The sequence below is a fragment of the Cucurbita moschata genome, unplaced genomic scaffold, assembly GCF_002738365.1.
Source record: "Cucurbita moschata cultivar Rifu unplaced genomic scaffold, Cmos_1.0 Cmo_Scf00027, whole genome shotgun sequence".
Taxonomy (NCBI): Eukaryota; Viridiplantae; Streptophyta; class Magnoliopsida; order Cucurbitales; family Cucurbitaceae; genus Cucurbita; species Cucurbita moschata.
Genome location: NW_019268543.1, coordinates 2,288,167 through 2,313,965, shown reverse-complemented (window position 1 = coordinate 2,313,965; position 25,799 = coordinate 2,288,167). Strand labels below are relative to the sequence as shown.

At 37.0% G+C, this 25,799-nt stretch overlaps 5 protein-coding genes across 12 annotated transcripts; all 5 read right to left on the bottom strand.

The window, feature by feature from the left end:
- Positions 1–350: 350 nt before the first annotated feature.
- Positions 351–1,034, bottom strand: LOC111462423 (putative RING-H2 finger protein ATL69). Its single transcript, XM_023105977.1, has one exon. It carries the CDS (start codon positions 990–992, stop codon positions 447–449), a length of 546 nt encoding a protein of 181 aa, XP_022961745.1. The 5' UTR covers positions 993–1,034; the 3' UTR covers positions 351–446.
- Positions 1,035–1,826: 792 nt separating this feature from the next.
- LOC111462417 (uncharacterized CRM domain-containing protein At3g25440, chloroplastic) lies at positions 1,827–5,000 on the bottom strand. Of its 3 annotated transcripts, none has more exons than XM_023105967.1 (4): positions 4,351–5,000; positions 2,732–3,139; positions 2,037–2,583; positions 1,827–1,976 (listed from the first exon to the last, which is right to left on the bottom strand). In XM_023105967.1, exons 1-3 carry the CDS (start codon positions 4,855–4,857, stop codon positions 2,062–2,064), a joined length of 1,437 nt encoding a protein of 478 aa, XP_022961735.1. In that variant the 5' UTR covers positions 4,858–5,000; the 3' UTR covers positions 1,827–1,976; positions 2,037–2,061. The 3 variants fall into 3 exon arrangements, with proteins under 3 accessions (XP_022961735.1, XP_022961736.1, XP_022961734.1); XM_023105968.1 differs by having other exon boundaries at positions 1,827–2,345; positions 2,424–2,583; XM_023105966.1 differs by having other exon boundaries at positions 1,827–2,583.
- Positions 5,001–6,017: 1,017 nt separating this feature from the next.
- LOC111462415 (CO(2)-response secreted protease-like) lies at positions 6,018–12,507 on the bottom strand. Its single transcript, XM_023105964.1, has 13 exons — positions 12,477–12,507; positions 12,303–12,433; positions 12,063–12,166; positions 11,852–11,958; positions 9,709–9,876; positions 9,376–9,487; positions 8,663–9,203; positions 8,417–8,517; positions 7,409–7,651; positions 7,213–7,327; positions 6,908–7,121; positions 6,227–6,809; positions 6,018–6,192 (listed from the first exon to the last, which is right to left on the bottom strand). Exons 1-12 carry the CDS (start codon positions 12,490–12,492, stop codon positions 6,253–6,255), a joined length of 2,409 nt encoding a protein of 802 aa, XP_022961732.1. The 5' UTR covers positions 12,493–12,507; the 3' UTR covers positions 6,018–6,192; positions 6,227–6,252.
- A 1,992-nt stretch (positions 12,508–14,499) lies between these two features.
- Positions 14,500–19,440, bottom strand: LOC111462420 (hydroxyproline O-arabinosyltransferase 3-like). Of its 2 annotated transcripts, none has more exons than XM_023105971.1 (9): positions 19,284–19,440; positions 17,778–18,399; positions 17,179–17,246; positions 16,876–17,077; positions 16,529–16,626; positions 16,377–16,446; positions 16,209–16,280; positions 15,990–16,103; positions 14,500–14,753 (listed from the first exon to the last, which is right to left on the bottom strand). In XM_023105971.1, the coding sequence occupies exons 2-9, from the start codon at positions 18,192–18,194 to the stop codon at positions 14,691–14,693; spliced, it is 1,104 nt and encodes a 367-aa protein (XP_022961739.1). In that variant the 5' UTR covers positions 18,195–18,399; positions 19,284–19,440; the 3' UTR covers positions 14,500–14,690. The 2 variants fall into 2 exon arrangements, with proteins under 2 accessions (XP_022961739.1, XP_022961741.1); XM_023105973.1 differs by having other exon boundaries at positions 17,778–18,253.
- Positions 19,441–20,140: 700 nt separating this feature from the next.
- LOC111462416 (phosphatidylinositol 4-kinase gamma 7-like) lies at positions 20,141–25,777 on the bottom strand. 5 transcript variants are annotated; one of them, XR_002713729.1, is made up of 4 exons: positions 25,427–25,777; positions 22,452–24,752; positions 20,895–20,985; positions 20,141–20,807 (listed from the first exon to the last, which is right to left on the bottom strand). XR_002713729.1 is itself a non-coding variant. In XM_023105965.1 (2 exons), the coding sequence occupies exon 2, from the start codon at positions 24,474–24,476 to the stop codon at positions 22,545–22,547; it is 1,932 nt and encodes a 643-aa protein (XP_022961733.1). In that variant the 5' UTR covers positions 24,477–24,752; positions 25,427–25,777; the 3' UTR covers positions 22,219–22,544. The 5 variants fall into 5 exon arrangements, 1 of the variants encoding a protein (XP_022961733.1); XR_002713730.1 differs by having other exon boundaries at positions 20,925–20,985; XR_002713731.1 differs by lacking the exon at positions 20,895–20,985.
- Positions 25,778–25,799: the final 22 nt, after the last annotated feature.

Below are 25,799 nucleotides of genomic sequence, written 5' to 3'. Positions count from 1 at the left end.
TTATAATTCTACCGATCTATTCGACTGTAAGTTTCACACTCAAAGATTTTTAAATCTATATATTTAGTGTTCATATTTTATAATAATTTTAAATAAATTTCGAACTTTGTGTATCAAATCGAAATTTTAAAGTTTTTTTAAAGATAAATATGAAATGTTTATGAAAGATTAAAAAGAGAAGGATAGACGTGTTTTTAAAAAATAAATGTGAAAAATTAAAGGGTAATTTTTACGGTCTAAATGTTTATTAAGTGTTACAAGAATTGATGATATTGACTTATTAGACACAAAATCTGAAGATACTCATACACATTTATTAAAAACATTTTAAAATATAATAGCGATCAACAAACACGAATCTATCAAAACCTAAGCAGGTGAATAAATCAGACACAAATTGAGGGAGAAAATTTGAAAGCCCTAACCTGAAAATGTAGGGAAGAGGATCACCTGGCGTTGGAAGCCAGAGGCGCGAATTCGGAGAGAGGAGTAGCAACAGGGGTAGGAGCAGGGGAGTTTCGACACAGGGGGCAAGTGGCGCTCATCCGGAGCCATTCATCGACGCAAGCGGAGTGGAAACAGTGCCGGCAATCCGGAATGCAGCGGACGGAATCGTAGGGCTGGTAATCGGAGAGGCAAATGGAGCAAGGGCCGTGGTTTGGGGCCGGGAGACGGCGGCTCTCTCCGAGGACCAACTTAGGGTACGATTCGATGATGGAGCCGTCTAATCCAACCATGAGAACCACCACATTGTCGGCGGCGGGAGGGGGGAGAGGAGCGGAAGGTCTAGGTCTAGGTCTAGGTCTAGGGCGAGTGGATTTGGCGCGAATGCAAGCGTAGGAGACGAGCATTATGGTGGAGATGAAGACGAGGATGCTGACGGCGATGGCGATGCCGTAGCCGAGGCCGACGCCGGCGTGGGCGGGGGAAGCGGCGGCGGCGGCGGAGGAGGAGGAGGAGGACGACGACGAAGGGGAATCGGCGGAGGACATAACAGAGAGAAAGAGGAATTTGAAAATGGGAGTAGTAATGGAGGAAGGAGTGAATTTGGTGGGAATGGTGGGGCAAAGGGGACAGCGTTTGTTAAGACACGCCGGGGTCCGCGGGAAAATTTTAAAATGAATTAAAATTAAAAATTAAAATTAAAATTAAACTGCCCTTGACTTTTGAGGACTTTTAAAGGCTTGGTTACCGTTTAAACCCTTAACTTTTGGTTGTATTATTCAAACAAAATTTCATTATGGTTCTTAATCTTCTTTCTTTCTTTTTTAATAACTTTTACTTTAAAATATGTTTTAAAAATAAATAAATTTTTTTTTTCTTGTTAACGGACTACTACCTTGTCAACTTCTCCCTACCAAAGGTTATAGAGCCGCCGTTGTTACTCTCTTGTTTGCTTAAATTTCTCTTTCGAAAATCTTTTTCTTGCTCTCGTTTTCTTCTTTTGAAAATCTCTCTCTACCCTCGTTTTCTAAAACCTTTTTCCTAAACCGAGGCCAGAGGCTCGAGCATACGTTGGTTGGCCGTAGGCAACGTAAGAACGAATTGGCTTAGTTCACTTGTCGTTGGAAAGTGGGTGTTGCACAATCGCAAGTCCGCTGTCATCAAGAGTGCGATTGTGACAAGTAAGCCGAACAATCGCAAGGGCTTCCAAAAGTGATAATTGCCCCCACTAGATTGGCCGCCTAAAACTTGGAGCTAACATTTCAATCGAAAATCCACGTCAGATCGCGGCGAGACGAAAATATGTAAATCCAAAAATTTCATTAAATTGCACTTTAAACTTAAATATGTTAGTGAGATCCCACATCAATTGGAGAGGAGAACGAAACATTCTAGCGGTAGACTTGGGCTGTTACAAATAGTATCAGAGCTAGATATCGGGCAGTGTGCCAGCGAGGACGCCGAGCTCCAAGTAAGGTAGATTGGGACATTCCACGTTGATTTGAGAAGGGAACCAAACATTCCTTATAAGGCTGCATCCCGACAATTCTCAATAACCTCAGCGGAAGAACATTATAAATATCAATTCATACCTTACTAGATTTGGCAAGCCATTATTTATCTTCTTCTCTTCTTCAGCAGTGATGCCGAACGCAAGAACAATCGATCGACCTCGTCGAATTCAGGTGAATTCACATCTTCCTCCAATATTTTCGCTTGCTTAGAGTCCATGGATATCTCTCTAAGTTGGTCGTGAAGATCTTCGGTGTCGCCTGCAGTTTTGCCTGCAAATTTTTCGAACTCTTTCAGATATAGAGGAGGCTCTTCCGTTTCCTCATCGGCTTCTGTATCGGACTCGGTCTCAAACATATCAGACAAGTCCTCTGTATCTGAACTCATTCCTGTATCCATAGGAGAAGAATCATCAGACCAGTGTTCACTAACTCTTCCAGCATCCTTTGACATAGCCTTGGATTTACTTGTGTCGCTTATGGTTTCTTGCACATGTTCAACAGAATCACCATTGTTCTTGCAGCTCAGTTTAGCCTGTGATTGTAATAACCTGAGGTCTTGTTCGAGTTTTGGAATATGCTTTCTCACTGCCTGAAGGCCGTCCCGATATTTCGATTTATCCAGAGCCTGCACGTCCGAAAGGAAAGAAAAAAGAGCAGGATCAACCATTTACTTGCAGACATAAGCATAACAACGTGTGGTTTTCGATCTCTTCGACAAATTCGGGGTCGAACAGAAGGAACAAACAGCAGATAGAGATACATATACAACGAACCTTCTTCCGAGAGAGAGAGACCCTTGGGGACATTATCTCTGTGGGTGGCTGCGAGTAGTTCTTCCCCCTATACATGATTATGGTATTCTCTTCATGAATATCAAGCACCATCCCACCGGTCAATCTCGCTAGCTCTGCAGCGATCTCTTTGACCTCTTCCGGTGAAAACGTCTTTACTACCACCTTCACCGTTTGATGCTTCTTCCAGTGAAGATGCATATTCAAAACGACGCCCTGGAATATCCCACGTCTTCCAACCGGCACGTAATTCTTTCCCTTGATACCCATCTTCAGAAAGTAGAAGTGTTCTTCTGGTGTCAATATCTCTGGATCATGGGTTGTATCTGATGAAGCAGCAGGCTCAATCTTTTCCAGAGCTTCAACAAACCTTTTCTCTTTTCGACGCGCCTATTATATCGAAGCCGAAAATTAGTCAAAAAAATACAATGTTTATAAACCTTCCTTCTTTAAAGTCGATCAAGTAAATGAAATGTACTACAAGAACTGAAATGCAGTTGGACTTTGAGAGGGACATCAAAATGTACCAAGCTTTAACTTCCTGTTACATTTACTATCATCGCAAACAAAATCTAAGTAGAAACAACGTTATTTCATCTTTTTCCAATATAATAATGAAAATCTAAGTAGTAAACCTAAGCATAGCTCACGTTGCCACGGGATATATCTTAGACAAAGTGCTCAAAAGTTTGAATCTTCACTTCACATAAACCATAACCAGGTACATGTAACAACTCAAATCCACTGTTAGAGGATATTGTCCTCTTTAGGCTTTCCCTTTTGGGTTTCCCCTCAAGGTTTTTAAAACATGTCTGCTAGAGAGAAGTTTCCACACCCATAAAAAGAATGTTTCGTTCTCCTCCTCAACCGATGTGGGATCTCACGGTACATAAATAAATTTTTCTTTCAAACAATAGTGTTGTTCATGCATTCAATATAATTGACCTCTACAATTTGATCTTCTTCTCCAAAGCAGAGAACAATTCCCCTACTACGCACAAATTCTCCTCTTTGGGCTTCCCTTAAAGGTTTTTAAAACGCGTTTGCTAGAGAAAGGTTTCCACACCCTTATAAAGAATGCTTCGTTCTCCTCCCTAACCGATGTGGAATCTCACCATACATAAATAAACTTTTCTTCAAGCAATAGAGTTATTCATTCATTCAATATAATTGACCTCTACAAGTTGATCTTCTTCTCCAAAGCAGGCTACCCAGTAATTTTTCTTCGGACATCCAAAGCATCATCTTATTCATCAACTCGAGACTTCCAAAACGAGTGCAACTTCCCTGCTAAGATTGTTCATGCAATCCATTCGTTTATAGGCCATATTGACAACTTAGCACAATGATCAATAGCCCAAGCCTAAATCATATCCCCAAAGAAACTAAAACCCTCCTAGAATCTTTGATCGAGTTAGCATTTACAGGAATTGGCTGAATCAAATCATCATTGGTAAGGAATAATCTCTCTAGTCTCTACCATATGCTGCTTACAGATATTTCTCAACGAAATTGCACTATGGTTTCATTCAAACATTTTATCAAACACCTTACAGACGTCAAGTCAAGTACTAATCAAGAAGGGAAAGTTAGTAAAATACCTTATTCAATTTGAACAGAATTTTCTCTTCCGATGTCATTCTCTCATACTCTTTCTTCTTCTTCCACCTGAAAAACTTGAGCCACTTCACGACTGCTCTTTTACCCTTCAACTTCTTCCTCGTCTTCTTCTTCTCCTCGCTACTACTACCATCTGTAGAAGCAATAGCAGATTCCCCTCCACTTTTCTCTGAAGTAGCGACGGAATTATCTGAATGAACCCACCGATACCCCACACCAGATCCAAACCTATTGCCGCCATTGCAGGAAGGGTTCCATTTCTCGAGAAACGTGACATTCTTTCGCAAGGCACCTGTATCACGGAAGAATGAAAACGAAGCTTTGGGATCCAAACCACCGCCATTGTTGAAAGTTCTTGTGTTCTTCCGAATGCAGCAATTTTCTGAACTACACAACAAAAACTCAATGATTTCGCCGGGACGATGAGAAAAAGTAGCGATCGATGTTCGATATTTGAAAATCTTATTAAACCCTAAAGGAACAATCATGCTACGTAATCGAGAAAGAGAATCGGAACCGGAAAGGGAGGACTCCGTTAGAGAAATTTCGATACCGGAGCTAACTCGACGGCCATTGCTGCGCTAAAGATTCCACTCTGCAAATTTAACTTCGAAAGATCATTCACTAAAACTTTGCATTTTTAATCCTCAATTTTAAGTTTATTTTCTTTTTGGACCATAATTTTTAAAATTTTACACTTTTATATAAAAACTAACCTCAAAATATAGGGTTAAATGTATAATATTTTAAAACTTAAGGACCAAATAGAAATGATAGTCGAAACTTAGAAACTAAAAATATATTATTCTTCAAATTTTATAATTAATTAAAGAAAAGATTTACCTTCGTGGAAAGGATGACTTTCTTGTTTCTCTCATGTTACAATCCTCGCCGAGCTCCCTTTCTCCTCGATCCACAGAGACAAAATGGAGGACTGGTGCCAACAGTTCATCATGTCAGAAAGGACTCACTGAGCCGAGATCATTAACTAATACTAATCTAATACTGATGTAATAGAAAAGAATTGTCTTTTCTGTATACTTTCTCTTCTGTTGCTACGGCGGGCTTTACACAATCAATCAGATCATATAGATATCCCTTCAACACAACATAGGTCATCAAAAGGATCTCGGAAACCCACCAAAGCACGAAAGCCAGAATCTTTCAGAAAATGGATTCCTATTCGAAGAGTGAAACATACGACCCTTTGTTTAAACTAATTAAAAATTAAATATGTAAATAAATCTATCGGATATAAAAATAAAAGTTGAAGTGACTTATTAAACACGATGAAAAGTAGAAAAATATATTCAACACTTTTTAAAATTCACGAACCAAATCCATTTAAAAGTTCAAAATTCAAGGGTAAATTTGTAATTTTGACACTTCTTAAAATTTACGAACCAAACACAAATGTAAAAGTTCAAAGTTGAAGACTAAATTATAATTTTTACACTTTTTAAATTTCCCGAACCAAACACAAATTTAAAAGTTCAAAATTTAAGGACTAAATTTATAATTTTGGAAGTTTTAAAATTCACAAACCATAAGGACTAAATTTGTAATTTTGACACTTTAAAATTCACAAAACCGACACTAAATTTGTAATTAATGCATAAATAACGATCAAAATAAATAAATAAATAAATAAATAACCCTTAAGAATTCCATATTTTATTGAAATTAAATGAGAAAACTTCTTTTGAATCATAGAAGTTACAAACCAAACACAAACCATACAAATTGGTGTTAAAAACAAAATGCTATATAACACTATCACTCAATATTTCTCCTTTCCTTATTTCTTGTAGGAGAGGGACCATATATATATATATATATATATATATATATATATAGATATATATATATAATCCTATCAGAAATTACACTACATTTACAGCAAAAACCGTTCTAACCGAATGAGCAGTGTCCCGCCACGTTATCGTCCCGAAGTTGTAACCGCTACGAACCTCCTTGCCGTAAAACGAGACTTTGAAAGTAACTTTCTTTACCTTCTCAGTGAAAACAATCTTACTTGGGGTAACTTTCACTATTAAACCCTCTGAAGAATGAACTTTGGCAATGTAAGTGGCGTCTGGAGCTCCTACATTAGTCACTGTTCTTTCTACTACTACTTTACCACCAGCTACCTTTCTGTCTAGTTTGCTAATGGAGATGGATGGATAATTAACACTCGAGATAAGATATTCTTTCGAAGTTTTCGGGCAGCTGAAGTTTTGTTTCGACACAGATCTTATGATCTTGTTCGAATACCCGTAATAACAGAGGAAACGGAGATAATCTTCGTTCGTAGATTCGTAAACCAATCCAGGATTAAGAGCTTTTATGGGGCTGATTTCTCCAGCTCCCATCTCATGTGGATTTGAAGGGTTGTTTGTGCTATTTCTCATGAATTTCCTTTGATTATCATACAGAGTTGCTGTAAATAGGTATAATATTCATCAAGAAAAGTGAATCAGCCCCCTTTTCATGCATCTTAAAAGTACTACAGAAGAACTCGGGATTTAGAAAAGTAACCTGTTGTCATGAGAGCGGATTTGATCATCGAAGAACTCCAATTGTGATAAACCGATTTGACGAATGCAGCAGCACCTGCTACATGTGGGCATGACATCGAAGTCCCGGATCTCATTGCGTAATTGGAAGGCTTCTTACCAATTGGACCGCTTTCTGCATCGCTCTTCGGAGCTATAGCTGCTAAAATGGATACTCCTGGAGCCATGATATCTGGCTGCATTGTAAATTAAAAGTCCAACGTTTACTTTATGTACAGAAGAGACAGTATTAACTTTGAATGAAAAAACGTGCAGAAGGAGCTTGACCTTAAGAATGTTTTCAGTAAGCGGTGATGGCCCTCTCGACGAGAAATAAGCCACAACCGGAGCAGGTTTGAGTCGTCGAACCTCCACTGTTCTGAGAATTGTGGCTGTTGGGTTCCTGTAATGTTCGAGATTATGAAAGAAGAAGACGCTATCATATCAGAATAAAGGTTTAAACATGGCTCAATCTGATGCCTACTTGGTGGAGTTAATGTATTCAAGAATTTGAAGACCCTCTGAATTCCCAATTTGTGTAAATGGGAAAATGTTTGAATCCATTGGCACAGTTTTTGATGCCTCATTGATCAGTATTAACCCTACGGCTTTAGCATCTTGTACAACCAGTTCCTTTATTGTTCTTGAAGTACTAAAATCATCCGAGGCGCAAACAACGATCTTGCCTGCAACTTTGGATCGATCCAATGATCCCGGATAACAATTCCTGCAATCAATGTAACGAGAAGGTTATGGATGTATGCTTTTGTTTTCAAAACTATTTTCATGAGCGATTATGGATGAGTCGCACATGTAAAATCATTACGCGTTTGAAGTCCCAATTTACAAGTCCGTAAAGAAAAACTTCAGTTATTCTAAACGAATAGGTCATTCATGAACGAAAACCGAGGGAAACAATATTTAAGAGAAGAACACGTTCACTCGATTTGTAAGATCCCACATCAGTTGGAAAGAAGAACAAAGTATTCTTTACAATGGTGTGGAAACCTCTCTCAAGCAGACGTATTTTAAAAACCTTAAGGAGAACCCTAAAAGTAAAAGCCTAAAGTGGACAATATCTGCTAGCGGTGGGCTGGACGGTTACAAATGGTATCCGAGTTAGACATCAAGCGGTGTGCCAACGAGGACACTGGGCCCCAAAGGAGGGTGAATTGTGAGGTCCCACATTGATCGGAGAGAAGTACGAGCGCCAACGAGGACGCTGGGTCCTAAAGGGGGTGGATTGTGAGATCCCACATTGGTTAGAAAGGGAAACAAAGCATTCTTTATAAGAGCGTGGAAACCTTTCTCTAGCAGACACGTTTTAGAAACCTTGAGGGAAAGTCCAAAAGGGAAAGCCCAAAGAAGACAATATCTGCTAGCGGTGGGCTTGAGCTGTTACATGATTTTTGTTCTAGAAAGCATAAAACCGTTCTCAAACAGTAAGCAAGTTTGAAAGTTTCAAGTCAAAAGCGATTAGAAGATTATGAACCTGGCTTCTGATATGGGTGTGAATTTAGCAGCAGCGTCCTTTCCAAATACAAGAGGATAAGTCTTTGAGCTAGTAAGATTTGAGAGATTTATAGCAGTCCCCTGGAAGATAGTATAAAACAGATCTATGAAATTCAAAAAGAGCTTCCTAAATTTCGATATATACACAGAAATCGAACGTACATTACAGGTTGTATTTATAATCAATATCTAGATCTTAGCAGCCATTAAAGAGATAGAAGCTTACCTGAAAAGTCTTGCCATTGCCAAGAACCACAGTGGACTGGAAATCCCTGTCAATGTTAGAAGCAGCAACAGTGAAAATCCAAGGAGCAACATTCCCCACAGTGTTAGGATCAGGGCCATCATTCCCAGCAGAGCAGACAACCAAAACTCCCATTTGTTGGGCATGGAATGCTCCAATGGCAATCGGGTCATTCAAATAATCCGACTGAAACAACGGGGAACCAATCCCAATCGAGATCGAAATGATATCAACTCCATCCTTGACTGCATCATCAATGGCTTTGAGGATTGCAGCCCCAGAGCAGCCAACACCAGCACAAACCTTATAGCTAGCAATCCTTGTGGACGGAATGCCACCGCCCCTCGCTGTACCTCTTGCTAAGCCGAAGTAACTTGCATTCGGGACTCTGGCTCCAGCTGCTATTGACGAAGTGTGAGTCCCATGGCCAAGCGAATCCCTCGGTGTGCCCTTCGGCACGCTCCCACGGCTATCGTTCCCATTGGGCTCGACAACATTATAGTATCTTGCACCTATCAACTTCCTACAGATACAAACTCATAATTTCATCAGAAGCCTTTCTAGCCTCCACTACATTTACTCTGAGATGAATGATTTGAATGAGGCATTTCAAATTACAAAGCATAGCCACGAAAATGGATGAGAAAAATCTGTCTGGAAAAAGGGGATCTGAGAGTTTATACAGAAATTATGACCTGTTGCAATTAGACTTCTTGAAATCAGGTGCCTCCATACAAACTCCTTTCCATTTAGATGGAATTTCACCAATCCCTTCATCGTTGAAAGATTGAGACTCCGGCCAAATCCCTAATCCACAACATACAAACATAAATTTCAAATTTCTTTCAGATCCAATCCATTTCCTAATTTCCAGAAACCAAATCGATTATTCCATTGTTTCTTAAGAAAGGCATCCATCAAGATCCCATTGGCAGAAAGAAGGCTTACCCTAACTTAAAGCGATGAAATATATGAAGTTTCAAGAATCCATGATCCGCATTGTTATGAAAAAGGAAAGTGGAAATTACCGGTGTCAATGATGCCGACGACGACATCCGATGAACTGGCGTAAGAATGCGGCGGCGGCAGCGGCGTCGGAGGGCGGAGGCCGGAGATGGAGTCCAAGAAATCCCAAGAACGTGTAGTGTGGAGCTGGAGCGTCGGATCGGGGAACACCGACACGATTCCATCAACACCTGTTGTTTCCTTCACATTTTTATCAAATTTCCCTTTTTTTCTATTTAGAAAACATTTTACCAATACTAAATATTTAAATTATAAAACAATTTAATACCTTATTTACTCAATTATAAATTTAATTGTTAATTATCAAACTCCTTTTAAAATATTTAATTAATATTTAATTAAAAAGTGTATCATATCGTATTTAACTAACATGGTAAACTATCAGATAATGCATTATCGTGTACTGGACAGTCTCCATCTCCGTAAAATTTTTATTTACTTTTCACTGATCGAATTTCTCTGCTCGTAATTTTTTATCGTTTATTATTATTTTACAATCATAATTTTTATTTTCAATATATTATTTATTAAAAATTGGTTTTAAAAAATCATAATAAATAATATCATTTTTAAAAATTCAAATTTTAATATTACAATTAGAATCTCAAAATTAACTAATTTATTTTTTTTAAATATATAATATTAAGTAGGACAGAGAATTGGGTAGGGACATGGGCAGGGAATTGGACAAGGACAGGGATAGTCACGGGCCCCACTTATCTAACGAAAAAAATCTACTCAGCTTCCTCTCTCTCATTCTCAGTCTCAATTGGGAATTCTCTTTCCATTCGGACGGGTAAAATGGACCTCTTTATGTATAGTTGAGCTCAGCATAAATTATATATTCACCGTAAAATAATATTTTCCATTCGGGACGGGATTCCTACTTATATTCTCGAGGAACCAATGTCCCTTACTTTAAGAATCAAATTCTCTCATTTTTGTACTTTTTTTTTCTTTTAATTTTTTAATAAAAGTTAAAATATATATATATATATATATATATATATATATTTTCGTCTCTATCAAAGATACCAAATTCCTCGTAAATTCTAAAGTTGAAGTGACTCGGGTTTATCACAAAAATAATATATTTATTGATTAGGACTAATTTTGACGATTATTAAAAATATAGAGACCAAAATGTAATAAAATTCAAAATATAGGGACTAAAATGAAATAAAACGACTCAAATGAAATGAAACTCAAATTACAGGAACCAAAATGATATTTTGAACGTGATGATATAAATGAAATAATAGCATGTGGGGTGATTATGTTATTCCACATTAAAATTTTGTTTATAATATAAGGTTATTTGTGTGACAATTGACCTTATAATAATTATTAATAAATGAAAAGGTAGTGGAGCATGTGGAAAAAGCCTTGAAAAATACACAAATAAATGCTTAGTATAGTATCTTTTTTTCATATATATTAAATTCATCAAATTTTTTTTATTCAAATATTCTTTTTTTTAAAAAAAAAAATTATAATATTGATATAAAATCAGAAATTTAACCCAAATTAAAATTTTAAATTGCTACTAAATCCTCCCGACTTAATTGAAAATTGCTATTTAGTCCTCAAAATTTAACCTTATTGATATTCAATCCTATAAACTTATTATTTAACTGTATTAAATTGCTATTCGGTCCTCGAAATTTACCCTACTTTTTAATTGTGTTAAATTGATACTCAGGCCTCAATTGCTATTTAGTCCTCAAAATTTAACCGACTATTTAATCGTGTTAAATTGCTATTCAAACCCAAAAACTCAATCTATTGTTTAATTGTGTTAAATTGCTACTTAGTCCTTAAAATTTAACCGACTATTTAATCGTGTTAAATTACTATTGAGACCAAAAAACTTAATCTATTGTTTAATTATGCTAAATTGCTACTCAGTCTTTAAAACTTGACCTATTAATTTAACGGTGTAAAATTGCTATTCAGTCCTCAAAATTTGACTACAATTTAATCATGTTAAATTACTGTTTAGCCCTCAAAACCCGACCTATTATTCAACTCTATTAAATTGCTGTTTAGTCCTCCAAATTTATCTTATTATTTAATTTTCAATAGGGCCCACTATTTATTTATTTATTTTTAATTTACCAAACTACAAAACTAAGCAAAAATTACCGGATAGAGAAGAAGCTTCTTCCTCAGTGAGCATTGCTGAAAAGCCTTTGAAAGCATGGTGATATTGGTGGATCAAATCCCTTGATCCTCTCTCTTTCTCTCTCCTCCTAAAATAATTAATTCCAATTAAAATAAATTAATTTTTGAACAAATCAATCCCTAATTTATTATGATATAAAGATTAAAATAAAATAAAATAAATAAAAAAAACCTTGGATTTACAGAGGATAAAAGTTGCAGAAAATCCAATTCACCAGCTGTTTCTTCATGTTCTTCATTGCTGCTGCTTCCACCTCCCATATAAACAACATAATGCTGTAAAAAGATCCAATTTTGCGATCAAACCCATAAATATTTTCACAAAATCCATCTGGGTTTTGTTTCTTTTGGGGTAAAAATGGGTAATTTATGAGATTTTTGAAGAGTGTTCATAACAGAGATGAAGAATTACCTTGAGTGGGAGGTTTTGCAGAGCGGCTATGGCGGATGGAGTTGCAGAGAGAGAAGGAGGAAGAAGATGAAGAAGAAGAAGAAGATGAAGAAGATGGGGAAAGGAAGCCATGGAAGGAGCTTGGGAGAGATTTGGGAGAGAATTGGGAGAGATTTGGGAGAGATTGGGAGAGATTTGAGCTTGCTCCCATTTTTGTAGGCTTTCAACCTCAGAGTGAGAGCCCCTTCTCTTGCTTCTTTTTTGCCTCCTTCCAAAGAAAGAATAAATTACCATTTTTATTATATTTATTGTTACAATATTTAGTTCGAACATGTGGAACAATTTTAGCTTCAACTAAGACGTGTGTTTTAACTAGTTAAATTATACTCAAATTTATACGTTTTTTTTATCAGTAAGTTAACTCTAACTATCTGTAAAGGTAAACAAATTAAATACAGAATCAGGGTTGGAATTCTTAGGTAGAAAACTGTTCGATCTTTCATAGCATATCGGCTAAAATTATAAATCGATTCAGTGAATTTCCTCCATCTCTTGAAATAAGGTTGAATTAACATGAATTTTCTAATTGTTCGATCTTTCGGGACAGAATTCTTACGGTATAAAATTATTAGTTCTTTTGTGGCATATCTGTAAAAATTAGAAACCGATTCCGTAAACTCGGTATACTAAAATAAGGTCGAATTAATCTGAATTATCTAATTGTTCACTTACCATATATATCGTATGAAATTAGGGAATAATTTCGTAAAATTTTAAAATTATTTATTACTCATTTAAGCCTAGCTCAACCGATATTTTTTTTTTAATATTATTATTATTTGATATAAGTGAGACCCACCCAAATAAATATTATTAAGCTTGGGAATGCCCCAAAGAATAAAATGTCGGTTGCAAATTTACACTCACTCACCAAATTATTTTTTATTTATTATTTTTTTTAATCTCATAATTTATTTCATTATTATTAAAAAAGAAGCAATAAATTTACTTTAATGTGATTAATAATTATAATTATAATTATATTTATTGATTAACAAAAAAGAAAAATAGTAAAATTAATTAGTATTATATGAGGAAGAAAAAGCAAAAGAAAGAGTAGACTTGAAATCCAAGCATCCAAAATCATTTCTTTTTCTTTGATTTTTATAATGTTGAAATTTGCTTTATTCTTTGTGATATTCCTAATTGCATGAACTCTTAGGCTTCTTCTACATCTTTCTTCTTTGCTTTTTACCATTGGGAATGCAAGAGAGCAAGGAATCGTACGGAAACTACTTCTCGAGATTCTATGAGGTCACGTGTTAGAAGTTCGGGTATAAAAATATTGACTGTTTTTTTTTTTGTTAGTAAGTAGGTCGGAACACTAACGATGAGGTGCCAACTAACCTTTGTCCTTGTCCCTCGACCAATTAATGGGGTAATGAGAGGGGAAGCTGGTCGCCTGAAACAAAATTCCGGACAACTATTAGAATATTAGTAAAGGCGGCTTAACACAACAATAAAAAGAAAGGCAGAAGGCAGCAACTGCTAGAAAGCAGTGCTGAATAGCTTGATTCCCAAGCATTGTCTGAACAAGATTAGACATGGTCTATTTAGAATTCTTTTCGCTCTAATTTAAGCTAGTCAATCCAATACACTTGCTATCTTCAAAGGTAGGCCTAAACCAGGTGCTGCTCTAACGAGACTCTTAATCAAGCAACGAGACTCTTAATCAAGCATAAACATCCTTATTTCAAACTAAAGCGTAGCCCTGCCATCTTGCAAAACCGGGTGCATTTTTAAATAAAAATATAATTGAATTTGAAAGTAAAAAGAGAATCAAAATTATTAAATATGCATTATAATATTAAAAAGTGTGAATTTTATAGGTTGAATTAAATATACAATAGAGATTAGAAAAATGTGCTTTATATATTTAAATATAAAATTTGGTAAAAAAAAAAAGCAAGATAAAATAAGAATAAGAATAAAATATTTTAAATATGAATACTTTAATCCAATTTAATATTTTATCAAAAAAAATTGCAAAAATAATCCAATAATATATATAATCTTCTATGATATAATTTTTAAATATCCAAATTTTAATATTATAATGTGGTTTTTTTAACCATTTAAATATTATTATTAGAATATCTAAATTAACTAATATATATATATATATATTGAAAATATATTAAATTCATTTCCTACATAATTCTTTTAAATTCTCTCATAATATAATGATGGTCAAAGCAATCAAGGCAACTAAATCCATTTGGTTTGGTTGACTTTTTCAATTTCCAAGTTGCCCCCAAAATAAATAAATAAATAAATAAATAATCCACTAATTCAACGGCTTTTTAAAAACAAAGGCTTAAAACAAGAGAAATATGACCATTTATATAACTATGTTGCCTCCCAGTTGGGAATGTTTGCAGTTGCTTCATTCACCATCTTTACCAAGGTTACCTGCAAGATATGAAAGAAAAGAAACAGGCTGAGAGAAACGATACGGATACAAGAGACGAGCACGACACGACATGGACACAGTCACACTTTTAAAAGAAACTAGGACCTAGATACGACAAGAACACGTTTATTCAAATATACATTTTCGAATACATACCGTTTGTACAGAGGGAGGGAGGAATTTATACATGCTTAACAAGTGTTCGACACGTGTTAGATGTACACGTTTGCCAAACGAAAGTGTGTGTTTCTTGGGTTTTTAGTAATTTTAAAAACCGGGTTTTTATTAATTTTAAAAACCGGGTTTTTATTAATTTTAAAAACCAGGTATAGCAAGAGTCTACAAGGAGTGTGCATGGTTCGGTTTGGCTTCTCGGTTCTATGCAGTTTCCTAGTCTGCAAGAATATGACCAAACATGGCTTCTACACTAGTTTCTTTCCCCAAGCTATTATGAGTCAATATATTTACTCATGCATCGGTTCGATCACGACAATAAAAATGACAAAACATGCCTAATTCGGTTGAACTGTACACTGTCAATCAGTGACTCAAAGCACGTGGTCAAAGGTCAACAACAAAATCTACGAGCTGATAATGAAAAAGAAGTTTGAAGGAAAGAAACGGTAACGACCTAGGCCCACCGCTAGCAGATATTGTTCTCTTTGGGCTTTTCCTTTCGGGCTTCCCCTCAAGGCTTTAAAACGCGTCTACTAGGGGAAGGTTTCCACACTCTTATAAAAGGTGTTTTGTTCTCCTCCCCAACCAATGTGGGATATCACAATCCACCCCCCCTTCGGGGCCTAGCGTGCTCACTGGCACTCGTTCCTTTCTCCAATCAATGTGGGACCGCCACCAAATCCACCCCCCTTTGGGACCCATCATCCTTACTGGCACACCGCCTCGTGTCTATCCCCAAAGGAACAGCGAGAAGGCTGACACATCATCCGGTGTCTGGCTCTGATACCATTTGTAACGACCCAGGCCCACCGCTAGCAGATATTGTCCTCTTAGGGCTTTCCCTTTCGGGCTTCCCCTCAAAGTTTTAAAACACGTCTACTAGCGGAAGGTTTCTACACTCTTATAAAGGGTGTTTTGTTCTCCTCCCCAACCAACGTGGGACATCACACAAACCGACAGTCTCTTCAAAAACAATGCTTAGGCAGATGAAGGTGCAGACATGTGAGATTCCAAATGGATATTTAGGAAGACAAGGGAATGGTTTTCCAGAAACATACCACACTTTCAGGAACTCCTGGAGGGGGTAAAGGTAAGTTTCTTGGAAGAGGTCCGCGTAAATGCGACCTCTTGTCAAACCGCCATTCACCCATTTTACCATAAGTCAACTCCCCCTGAAAATTTGAGGTAAGAGTTCATGAGATGACAGAAAAAGTATAGAAATTATAAGAAATGATTGATAAAAATGAAAAGAAGAAACTAAGGGAAAGAAACATCACCTTTAAGTTGTAGTCACATCCATAAGTATAATGTATAATGAACTTTTTACCAATGTCCATGTCCCATGGTGGCTGACCAGTCAGAAAACAAAAAGAAAGAACATCTCGAGATTGGTTTCGATACGTAGAAGAAGCTATGTATCAGTATAGAATTGATGGATACCATACCTGCAGCATAAAATCTTTCCGAAGAACATGCTGCACGCCGTGCAAAGCCGAAGCAATCGCATATGCATACCTTAGGAAAAAGGGAACTTCAGAAGATATTTCACTAAGTGGCCTAATATAGAAGACAAGGTTTCTTGTTTACCAAAACTTACATTTCTAGCACCCATCCAAAAGCTTTATCTGCCTCGGGATCGTCTTTCATCTTCAATGAAATATTCATCCAGGTAGGAGCAATCTTTTCCAGCAAATCCTGATAAACAGAACCCATTTGGAACATCGAACAATAAAGGTCGAATCAGTGAAACGAAAACAACCTTTTATTGATGAATACATAAAAACAACAGGGAAAATATTCAGCAAAAAAGGCCACAATGTGATTGTAACCTTAGTATACTAAGATTTCTTAATGTAGTGCAGGGAAAAGTAATTATGCCCACAAAGAAGTGAATTAATCTTAATCCATGTCTTAGTTTTGTGACATCATTTTGAGAGGAATCACCTTCCTGATAATCACAGGGGAGTTGCCGATTGGATCGACTTTGGTTACGGGACCATATTCCTCGGGGAAAAACTTTCTCAAAACCTTTTCATTTTGAGTAGGTTTGATGTAGAAAAATGGAAAGGCAGCTGGATAACCTCCATCAGATAAATTAGGAAGCGGATTAACAAATATATGATCTGGTTCTGCCATTAATATATATCTGCAACCAAAAGAAATCAAAGAGAATTTGATACTCAAGAATCCAACTAGTTATATTTATGAAGAGTTCCATTCTTCAATGGTTTTACATAAAATTCTCACTCTTCCTCTATTGTTGCCTTTTCCAGCCACTGCACGAAGGCCCACGGTCTGTTCAAGACGACGTAACCCTGAGAACAGAAAATATAATTAAATAAAAAAATGGAAAAAAAAAAAAAATCCTAGACCTCTTGTAAGAGCCCAAGCCCACCACTAGAAGATATTGTTTTCTTTGAGTGTTTTGCCTCCTGGGCTTCCCCTCAAGGTTATAAAACGCATCTGCTAGGGAGAGGTTTCCACGTTACCCTCTCCAACCGATGTAGAATATCACAATCCACCCCCTTGGGAGCCAACATCCTCATTGGCACACCGCCCGATGTCTGACACTAATACCGTTTGTAACAACCCAAGCCCACCGCTAGAAGATATTGTCCTCTTTGGGTTTTTTCTTATAGGCTTCCCCTCGAGGTTTTAAAACGCGCTAGGGAGAGGTTTCCACACCCTTATATGCTTCGTTCTCCTCTCCAACCGATGTAAGATATCACACCTCCGAATACAAGACTTCTATTTCATAAGAGAGGGGCAACGAGAATGTTCAAAGTAGCTATCAGCGTGTTAATGAATGCAAAGAAGGAAGTGTGATAAGGTAAAAGAAACCTCACCCGGTCCACACCAGCAGGAAGTGGATCCACCACCATAGTAGGAATCTCATCCATTAGGTTATCAGGTTGTCCAGAATGTAAAATACGAGTGAACCCTCCCATCTCAGATACAGGCAAATTCTTCTTCTTCTTGTACCAGTAATACATAATACGACATTGCCATTTGCTATAAGGAGCGTCGGTCGCTGTCAAAGCAACATGGAAAGGTGCCTTTGTCTTCCTTTTTCTCACATTCTCTGGCATTTCAATGATAGGGTCATTCGATAATCGATCATACGAGTTATCACCAACTTCCCTTCCAATTGATCCATACTGAATAATAGCTGTCACCAAATTATAAGTTACAAAGCAGAAAGAAAGAGCCAAGAGAACTAGAAATAGTGGGGAAGCCTTTCCAGAGTTCCTCCTCCCAACCATAGTAGCTGTTTGTGGGATCCAAATCACGGACGTTCAAAACTCATTATCGGACGAGTTTCCTGAATTAAATAAGCATGGGAAACACAAATAATCCATGAAACTTTTATCTCTCTTTCAGATACAAGCGCCAGAAGCAGTATATCTAACCACTTTTACAGTGTATAACTTGAGAGAAAGAATTTGATTGCCACAGAAGTTCATTTCACTGCCAACAAAACGAACGAAGGCGGCGTTTCACATCATTTAGGAGTTAAGAAATCAATAAGATTCTAGTTCAATACCACATGGAATAAGGAAGCTTTGGTGCAATCTTGGTTAGAGAATGATACTTATTCTGTAACATATGCTAAAGGATTCAATCTAAAACTCTCCTTCACAAAGCCACAATCGTATTCAAAGTTTGCATCATAATATACAATCTTGATATCGAACACGAAATATAACCCTCACTTCCAACCAAGCTTGTTATATTAAACGACGCAACCTCTGAACAGGGCGGAGAAGCGAACCGACGATATGGTATGAAATGTATTGATATCAAAACTAAAAGAACAGTGAGTTTTTTCAGTAACATAACGAACACTCTTTGATAATTCAGGTCATCTCCATAATTGTTAAAGATCTAAACTATTTTGAATCTATGATTTTAGAATCAAACATCACATTTCATGTACAATGTTCATCATCGAAGTCAGAATGCAGAAACAATATCAAAACTAACAAAAGAGATCTCAATGTTAAATGAATCTCTTCATTCTCCAGACTAATCGATGATCACAAAGGAGCAAACCAAACCAGTTGCGTGCGATTGAAAACATAAGCGGGAAAAATCATCATCAAAGACAAGAATCCTATAAAGTATGAAATGCGTACATCCCGAAACGGCAAAATCCATCGTCAATCAACAAAATCCAGTAAAAGTCAAAGATCAAAGAGCTTAGAAAACAACTAGAGAACAAAATCAGAGATAAAAAAAACACAAGAATCGGGCGAAAATTAAAGGTGGAGGCAGTGGCATTGATCGAAATTCAAAGCAAATCAATTAAAAATTAGGACAACGAAACATTTCCACATCAAGAGAGGTCAAACCTGGAACATCAGCCAGTCGGGGAAGAAGAAAACGATAGAAGAAATGGGTGTATTGAGAGATCTGAAAAATGGGTCCTGTACTTCCGCAAGGATAATCTTCGTTTCCTGGTTATTCTTCTTCAATCTTGATTAGTTGCCTTAATTTCATAATTAATGTTCTTGGGTTTGCAAAAAACTTGGACAATATTTACAATTTCACAGTCTTAATTATTCTAATTATTTGAATCTGTTCATAATAATTTGTAGAAATTGTTACAATCCATGAAAAAATAAATCATTCTTTTCTTACAATACAATTTTGTATTTTTTATTTCATAACTACCTTTAAAAATAAAATTTTAAATCTAAGGTAATTTTTTAAAAATATATATATTGAAAATGACCGGTTATTTTTAATTTAACATTTAGAATTAAATAAATAATATTTTATATATTAACCTTTTATTTTTATAAAAAAAAAATTGAATAAATATCTCAAACCACTCAAATTAATACAACTTAATATTCTATGATCGAGTTAGAATTTGTTCATGATATAATAATGTTTACTTCAACTCGAATAATTTGGTTGGATCTAAAAATATCTCAATTTGATCTAACTCGGTATTGAAAATCGAACACTTCCTCGACCCAACATGTTGAGACCGAGCACCCTACTACTTCCCCCACATTGCTTTATTCCACAGAGATATATGTGTATATATATATATATATATATATATTTTTTTTTTTTTTTTTTTTACGATCATAGACACAACTTTTCTGCTTACGAAATTAATGAGAAAATCTATTAGGATTATTATTTTGAAATAAATCTTAATTAAGAGTTAAAATCAAACTTTTCAAAGTTTGGGGTATAATTGGAATCCTAATAATTTAGCTCTTTTATATATATATATATGACATGATATGAAATAGTAAATGCCTATCTAAGATGAAAGTATAAAAAGGGGGTTTGGAACGGGCATGCAACCATAGGTAACACACTTTGGACAAACATGACTGTGACTTCCTCCCCTACTCAATTGGTTGACGTCCCTATCAACCGACTCGAACAAACAAGACTGAGACATCTGTCATGCGGCCATAAGCAACATACTTTGGACAAGCATGACTGTGACATCCTTTTTGTCAATCGACTCAGACAAGCAAGACTGAGACATCTGTCATGCAACCATAAGTGACATGCCTTGAACAAATATGACCATAACATCTTGCTCGTTCGAATAATCAGTAGGGTTATTGAATATCTCATTTTTGCTTCCATAAATCAAATGTGAGTTCTTAAAGCTTCAAAGTTCTTCCATCAATGTCGAGTCCGAGATACTTGGCGATTTGATTCTACGAGTTGAGTAAGGGGTTGCATCCTGACTTAAAAGGTACAGAGACGGACTTGAAATTTTTGTCTACGTTTCGACGATTCGATACGTCATCGTATGCAATCGATAGGTCAGGAAGACGATTCTACTAGCATTTTGTGTGTATGTGTTTGCCCTTCTTCTACTGCTACTTCACCTTCTTCACCTGCGAGTAAGAGAGATTTGTGCATTAGATAGAACACAGTATATATATTAACACTAACCTTATATAAATTTAGCTCATCTTCTTCACCTGTGCACTTCTTCGTCCAATATCTCTTACCTTTGTTTCGACGAACAATTTGTACTCATCCAGCTGATCCCACCATGGCACCTGCTCAGACCTATCAACTTTTAAGTAGGAGACAATAGTACTGTCTCCGATACGCTAAATATATTAATTTCCGTGTGACTGAGATAATTTAGATCTCTAATGTTGAGTAAGATCATTCGTCTTTCTATGAACTTTAAACGATCTAAGTTTCATCGTTATGCAATTATTTTGCGGTTATTCTACCCTCTCCTCAAATTCTCCGTCCACAAAGTCACTACCCTCGACTTGGCCATCTCCATAATCAATCTCCAAAAAACTGGACTCCGTACAATCCATTTCTCATTCTAAATCTTGTGAGCATATATATTGTTTGAACTTCGAGATTTGTGCCTATTTGATGTTTAAACTTTCAGAAGTGTCTAATTAGTTCTTGAACTTTCAATGTTACATTTCATAAAGTTCCAGAGTATTGCTTAACCTTGAGATTTGAAATCACTGCTTACATACCTAGTATTGACCATAATTTACAAGAACATTTTATAATCTTTGTAAGAGGGAGAAGGGTTAGGGATTTACTAGGTATGAGAACTCACATTATTCAAAGAACCCTAAATGTTTAACTTCGAGATTTGAAATCACTGCTCACATACCTAGTATTGACCATAATTTACAAGAACATTTTATAATCGATGAAGAAGGGTTAAGGATTTACACGGTGTGAGATCTCACATTATTCGAAGAACCCTAAATGTTGTCGGAGTAAATGATAGTCAACAAGGGCATTCTAGTGCGTTGTAGATTCTTATCCTACTTGTATCATTTGATTCGGAATCATTAGAAACTGTATGGTTAACCCAACATGTGAAGTGTATGGTTAACCCAATAACGAAAATTTCATAAGGGAACTATAGTAACCTACCATGAGACAAACAAAAGATCTTCCTTCTAAAGAGATTCGATATGGAACTATAATACGTCTGTCAAATATGAAAAAACATTTAATGTTACTATAGATGCAACTATTAATCCACTGTACAAATAAAGAGAGGAAGAAATGGCAAAACTATGGCCATGAATGTTTTCAGGAAGTCAGTGGATGATGCAATTTCAATCATTCACAACTCAACCATTTTGGCTGGTCTCCTCAACCATTTTGCTTCTTTTTTAATGCTTCCCCATGTGATAAGGAATCTTTTATGAGATTTTGTTGGATTTAACCGACATCAATGGACAGAGAAACATATTGAAAGCTTTAAATATTTCAATCAATCCACAGCTTGACCATAAATCACATTTGTTGAGCAGTGAAGGAGGAGCATTAGGCAGATATATATATATATAAATAAAAACTGGCGCATCTCCCTGTTTACATAACTTCCTCTTAAGCTTTATTCTACAAGTTATTTATATAACATGGTTGTAGCAGCTAGAAGAACCAAGTAATTCTGAAAGAAAGAACAAGAAGATGCTAAAACCAAATCTCTACTAAGTTGACGCTACAATATTTACAATAGAAGCTAAGTAGTAGTTACTGACCTTCTAAATGTAGTCGTGTGTCGAACAGAAACCAGAAAACCCCTTTGCATCATCAAAGCTATCATCAATCAATCAACTCTTCTTAGCTCAATCTCAAAATTGGCAAGAAGTACCAAGCCTCTGCCTCTGCCTCTGGCCTAGAGTTGCAGATTTTCGCTTCGCAAATGCCGGGTGAAGTAGCTCTTGAAACTTCTCCAAGTATAGTGACCATGCATCTTCGTTCATATCAGCTAGCTTCACAAAGGTTACACTGGCTGGAAGCTGTTCATTTGCACTTCTGTGGCCAGAGGATGTATTGGTCATCATATATCCATTCTCAGGTCTTGTTCCAGAGTACTTGGCGTGTTTCTTATTCTTCTCACCCAGACTGGTATTCTTCAGTGACATGGAAAGCTTTGAAATAGTTGGAATCCTTTCAGAAGAAAACAGATCGGCGAAGCCTCCTTGCTCATCTTCTTCACTGTTTTCTTCCTCGATGCTTTCCTCCAGTTTACGAAGAGGAAAACGTCCACGTATACCGCCACCATGGAAGTGGAATGGTGCTGTTGGGTTAAAATCATCTGCTGCTTCTATCTCTTGGCTAAAATCTAACTCCTCTTCGTCGCAGTCTATATCAAACTGGAATTCCTCATCGCCTAAATCTGCCCGAGGGGATAAGACCTCCTTCTCTTTGATCAGCTTCCTAGCCTCCATGCATATAAGTTCCAGTTCACTGGGATCCTCCTCTGCACTACGAAACTCCCTAGTCATCATCTCGCCAATCTCGGCAAGACAAAGACCAAATGCAGCAGCTTCCTTGAGGAAGATCGTGCAGAGAACCAGAACCCTGAGACAAGCCTCGCGAATCATGGGGAGCTCCATCCTCAGCATCTCACTATCTTTAAATGGGTTGAGATCTTTGATATACTTGAGCTCATCCTCTGAAAATGGAATTGATGCCTGCGGCCAATGAATCCACTCAAAATATGGATCCTCTAATGTTTCTGGCAAGCAGAGTCCATGATCAATAGGAATGAGCTCCACTTGATCAAACCTCCCAACACCATCAAGTTTCCTAACTAAAAGATTTCCAGCATGCCTATCTGTGTTAAAAACTCTAATGTCTAGTATGCCTATACGATGCACAGCCACTACTGGGAAGCTGGAAGTTCCATGATCACTGGCATCAAAATCATGTGGTATGAATTCTTGTAACGATGCAATCTTGCTAACCAGCTTCTTCTTACTCGGCATGTTACCATTTACTCCATCATTGACATTGAAGATCGAGTGGGTAATCTTCACCAAGGCAGTGGGAGGCACATTAGCAAAGTGATCGTAGTCAAGAAGATAAGCTGCAACCTCACGAAATCCAGTCTCCCCAACACGCACTGATCGTTTTAACCCAGGTTGACCAAGAGCTTTACCAACAAATCCTTTTGGATTGTTTGGTGCAAAAGGTTCTTCATCCGTAGGCTTCACAATCGCAACGCTCTCACCTCTGTTATTTCTGAAATAGTATGCACCACCAAGTCCACTATGAACAGGAATAGGATCTACACCAACTTTAATTGCTTTTGTAATCTCACCAACCAGTTGCTTTGTCCTAATAAAGCGATCAGAATGGCCTAATATCTCAATAGGACCACTCTGATCTCTTTGCTGAATATCCCTTCCAGTAGGTGAGAGACAAGGAGTCGACGAGCTTCTGTGCAAAATGTTTCGTGTAAGAAGAAGGGGAGAATCGTTTCGTACGGCACTGAGGTCGTTCTTCAGTACCATATCCCCAAATGTCAAAGAGCTCTCATCAGTTGGTACATTGAGAGCAAGCTGTAACCTCCTCTTCACAGTATGAGCATTATCACTCCGATCCAATTCCATCCCCAGGACACAACCAGTGTCAGTTTGCACAAAGACCCTTCTCCTCCCTGAGGACAGTTTCCCTTCCATCATCTTGCTCCCGCCAAACTCTCGACCGAGTGGACTCTTAAAGCCTGCTGCTGTGGCCATCTGCGTCTGGACAGGGCTATCCAATTTACGATGCATTAATTACAAATGCGCACACAGACAGTGTAAGCAGCAGGCAAAAGAGGTGGCAATGGAAGAGAGTTCCTTCTCCCCCAGAAGAGTGCTCAACTCTAAAGCCGATGCTGAATGAGCTTCAACAAAATCTTGTACCCTAAAAATCATTAATCGGTCGACACAGTATCGAAATCCCACTAAAGATCCTCAGTGAAGAGATGCCCAAAGAAACCAACGACAGAGGCTTTAGACTTTATACTACATTGACATACCCATTGAACAGGATATGCAGAGCTCAATCTGTCCAATAAACCCAAGATTAGATTCATCACCAAAATAAATAAAAAGTTCATTCATGGCAACTAGATCCCAACAAGTTGTCTATATGGATTGTTTCAATAGCCAAGAGGCAAAAGATAAGAACAATTCATCCAAAGTTTCATTGATTTAGTCTGAATGAATACTAAAGATCATAGATCAGCACACTTTTCAATTTTGGAGCCCCTGGTAGTGAAGACACACCATAGAAAATCCTCATGAAAAGCTAATTTACTTCAAAATTAAATGCAAGGGAGGCAGAGTAAACAAAACGCATAAATTGCGGCTCACTTATTTCAATAAATTCGTGTAAATCCAGTTTGATATCTGATGACCTTTTTAAAATTTTCGTAGCAAAGATGAAAAGAGTGACTATTTCTCAGATGAACACAAAATCTCTCATGGAAGAAAGAATTAAAATCAACCATAATGCAATATCTCCCCACACGCAATGCAGCAAAAACAATTATTCCTCATTCAATTATCATCCGATCAAAAAACTCCACCAAAAACCCCACACAATCTCAAAATTACAAGAGAAACGACGACGAACACAAATCCTCAGACACCACAGGAAAGGAATCCATCCAAAACGACATTAATTCATCATTCCGGATAAAACAAAGACAAAGCGATAATCAGAAGGAGAAACTCACTGAAATTAAAGATCTAGGAGAAGCGGGGGAAATCAAACAACGTAGCACATTAGCAACGAATGCGTGTCATTCAACAGTGAAAACCTGCAGAGAAGCAATCGAAAAGATTCCAAGAAGAATAACAAGGTCCTCCAAAATGGGGCAAAATTTCTCCCCCCTTCACGACAGAATCAGAACCTTCTCCGTTCTTTCCAGTTGTTGAAGCTCACTGCTATATCTCTGTCAATGAGTCGCCGTCTACTTCTTCTTCTTCTTCTTCTTCTTCTTCTTCTTCACAGTCGTCTCTTTAACCTAACGCGTAAGGCTAGGGTTAAATCACAAACTCTGGTTAGAATCAGAACTCCTCTCTCTCCCCCCCCCCCCCCCCCCCCCC

What these genes read in the sequence shown, in the direction of transcription:
- LOC111462423 (XM_023105977.1), bottom strand. Translation starts at nt 992, where the DNA reads ATGTCCTCCGCCGATTCCCCTTCGTCGTCGTCCTCCTCCTCCTCCTCC.
- LOC111462420 (XM_023105971.1), bottom strand. Translation starts at nt 18,194, where the DNA reads ATGGTTGGGAGGAGGAACTCTGGAAAGGCTTCCCCACTATTTCTAGTT. An exon ending in TTCCTGCTGGTGTGGACCGG is followed by an intron (nt 17,247 to 17,777) that starts GTGAGGTTTCTT and finishes TTCTGTTCTCAG; the next exon opens with GGTTACGTCGTCTTGAACAG. An exon ending in TTTGGATGGGTGCTAGAAAT is followed by an intron (nt 16,447 to 16,528) that starts GTAAGTTTTGGT and finishes CTTTTTCCTAAG; the next exon opens with GTATGCATATGCGATTGCTT.
- LOC111462417 (XM_023105966.1), bottom strand. Translation starts at nt 4,857, where the DNA reads ATGATTGTTCCTTTAGGGTTTAATAAGATTTTCAAATATCGAACATCG. An exon ending in TTCTGTTCAAATTGAATAAG is followed by an intron (nt 3,140 to 4,350) that starts GTATTTTACTAA and finishes TCGATATAATAG; the next exon opens with GCGCGTCGAAAAGAGAAAAG. An exon ending in TCTCTCTCTCTCGGAAGAAG is followed by an intron (nt 2,584 to 2,731) that starts GTTCGTTGTATA and finishes TCGGACGTGCAG; the next exon opens with GCTCTGGATAAATCGAAATA.
- LOC111462416 (XM_023105965.1), bottom strand. Translation starts at nt 24,476, where the DNA reads ATGCATCGTAAATTGGATAGCCCTGTCCAGACGCAGATGGCCACAGCA.
- LOC111462415 (XM_023105964.1), bottom strand. An exon ending in TGCAAAACCTCCCACTCAAG is followed by an intron (nt 12,167 to 12,302) that starts GTAATTCTTCAT and finishes ATCTTTTTACAG; the next exon opens with CATTATGTTGTTTATATGGG. An exon ending in GAATACATTAACTCCACCAA is followed by an intron (nt 7,328 to 7,408) that starts GTAGGCATCAGA and finishes CGAACATTACAG; the next exon opens with GAACCCAACAGCCACAATTC.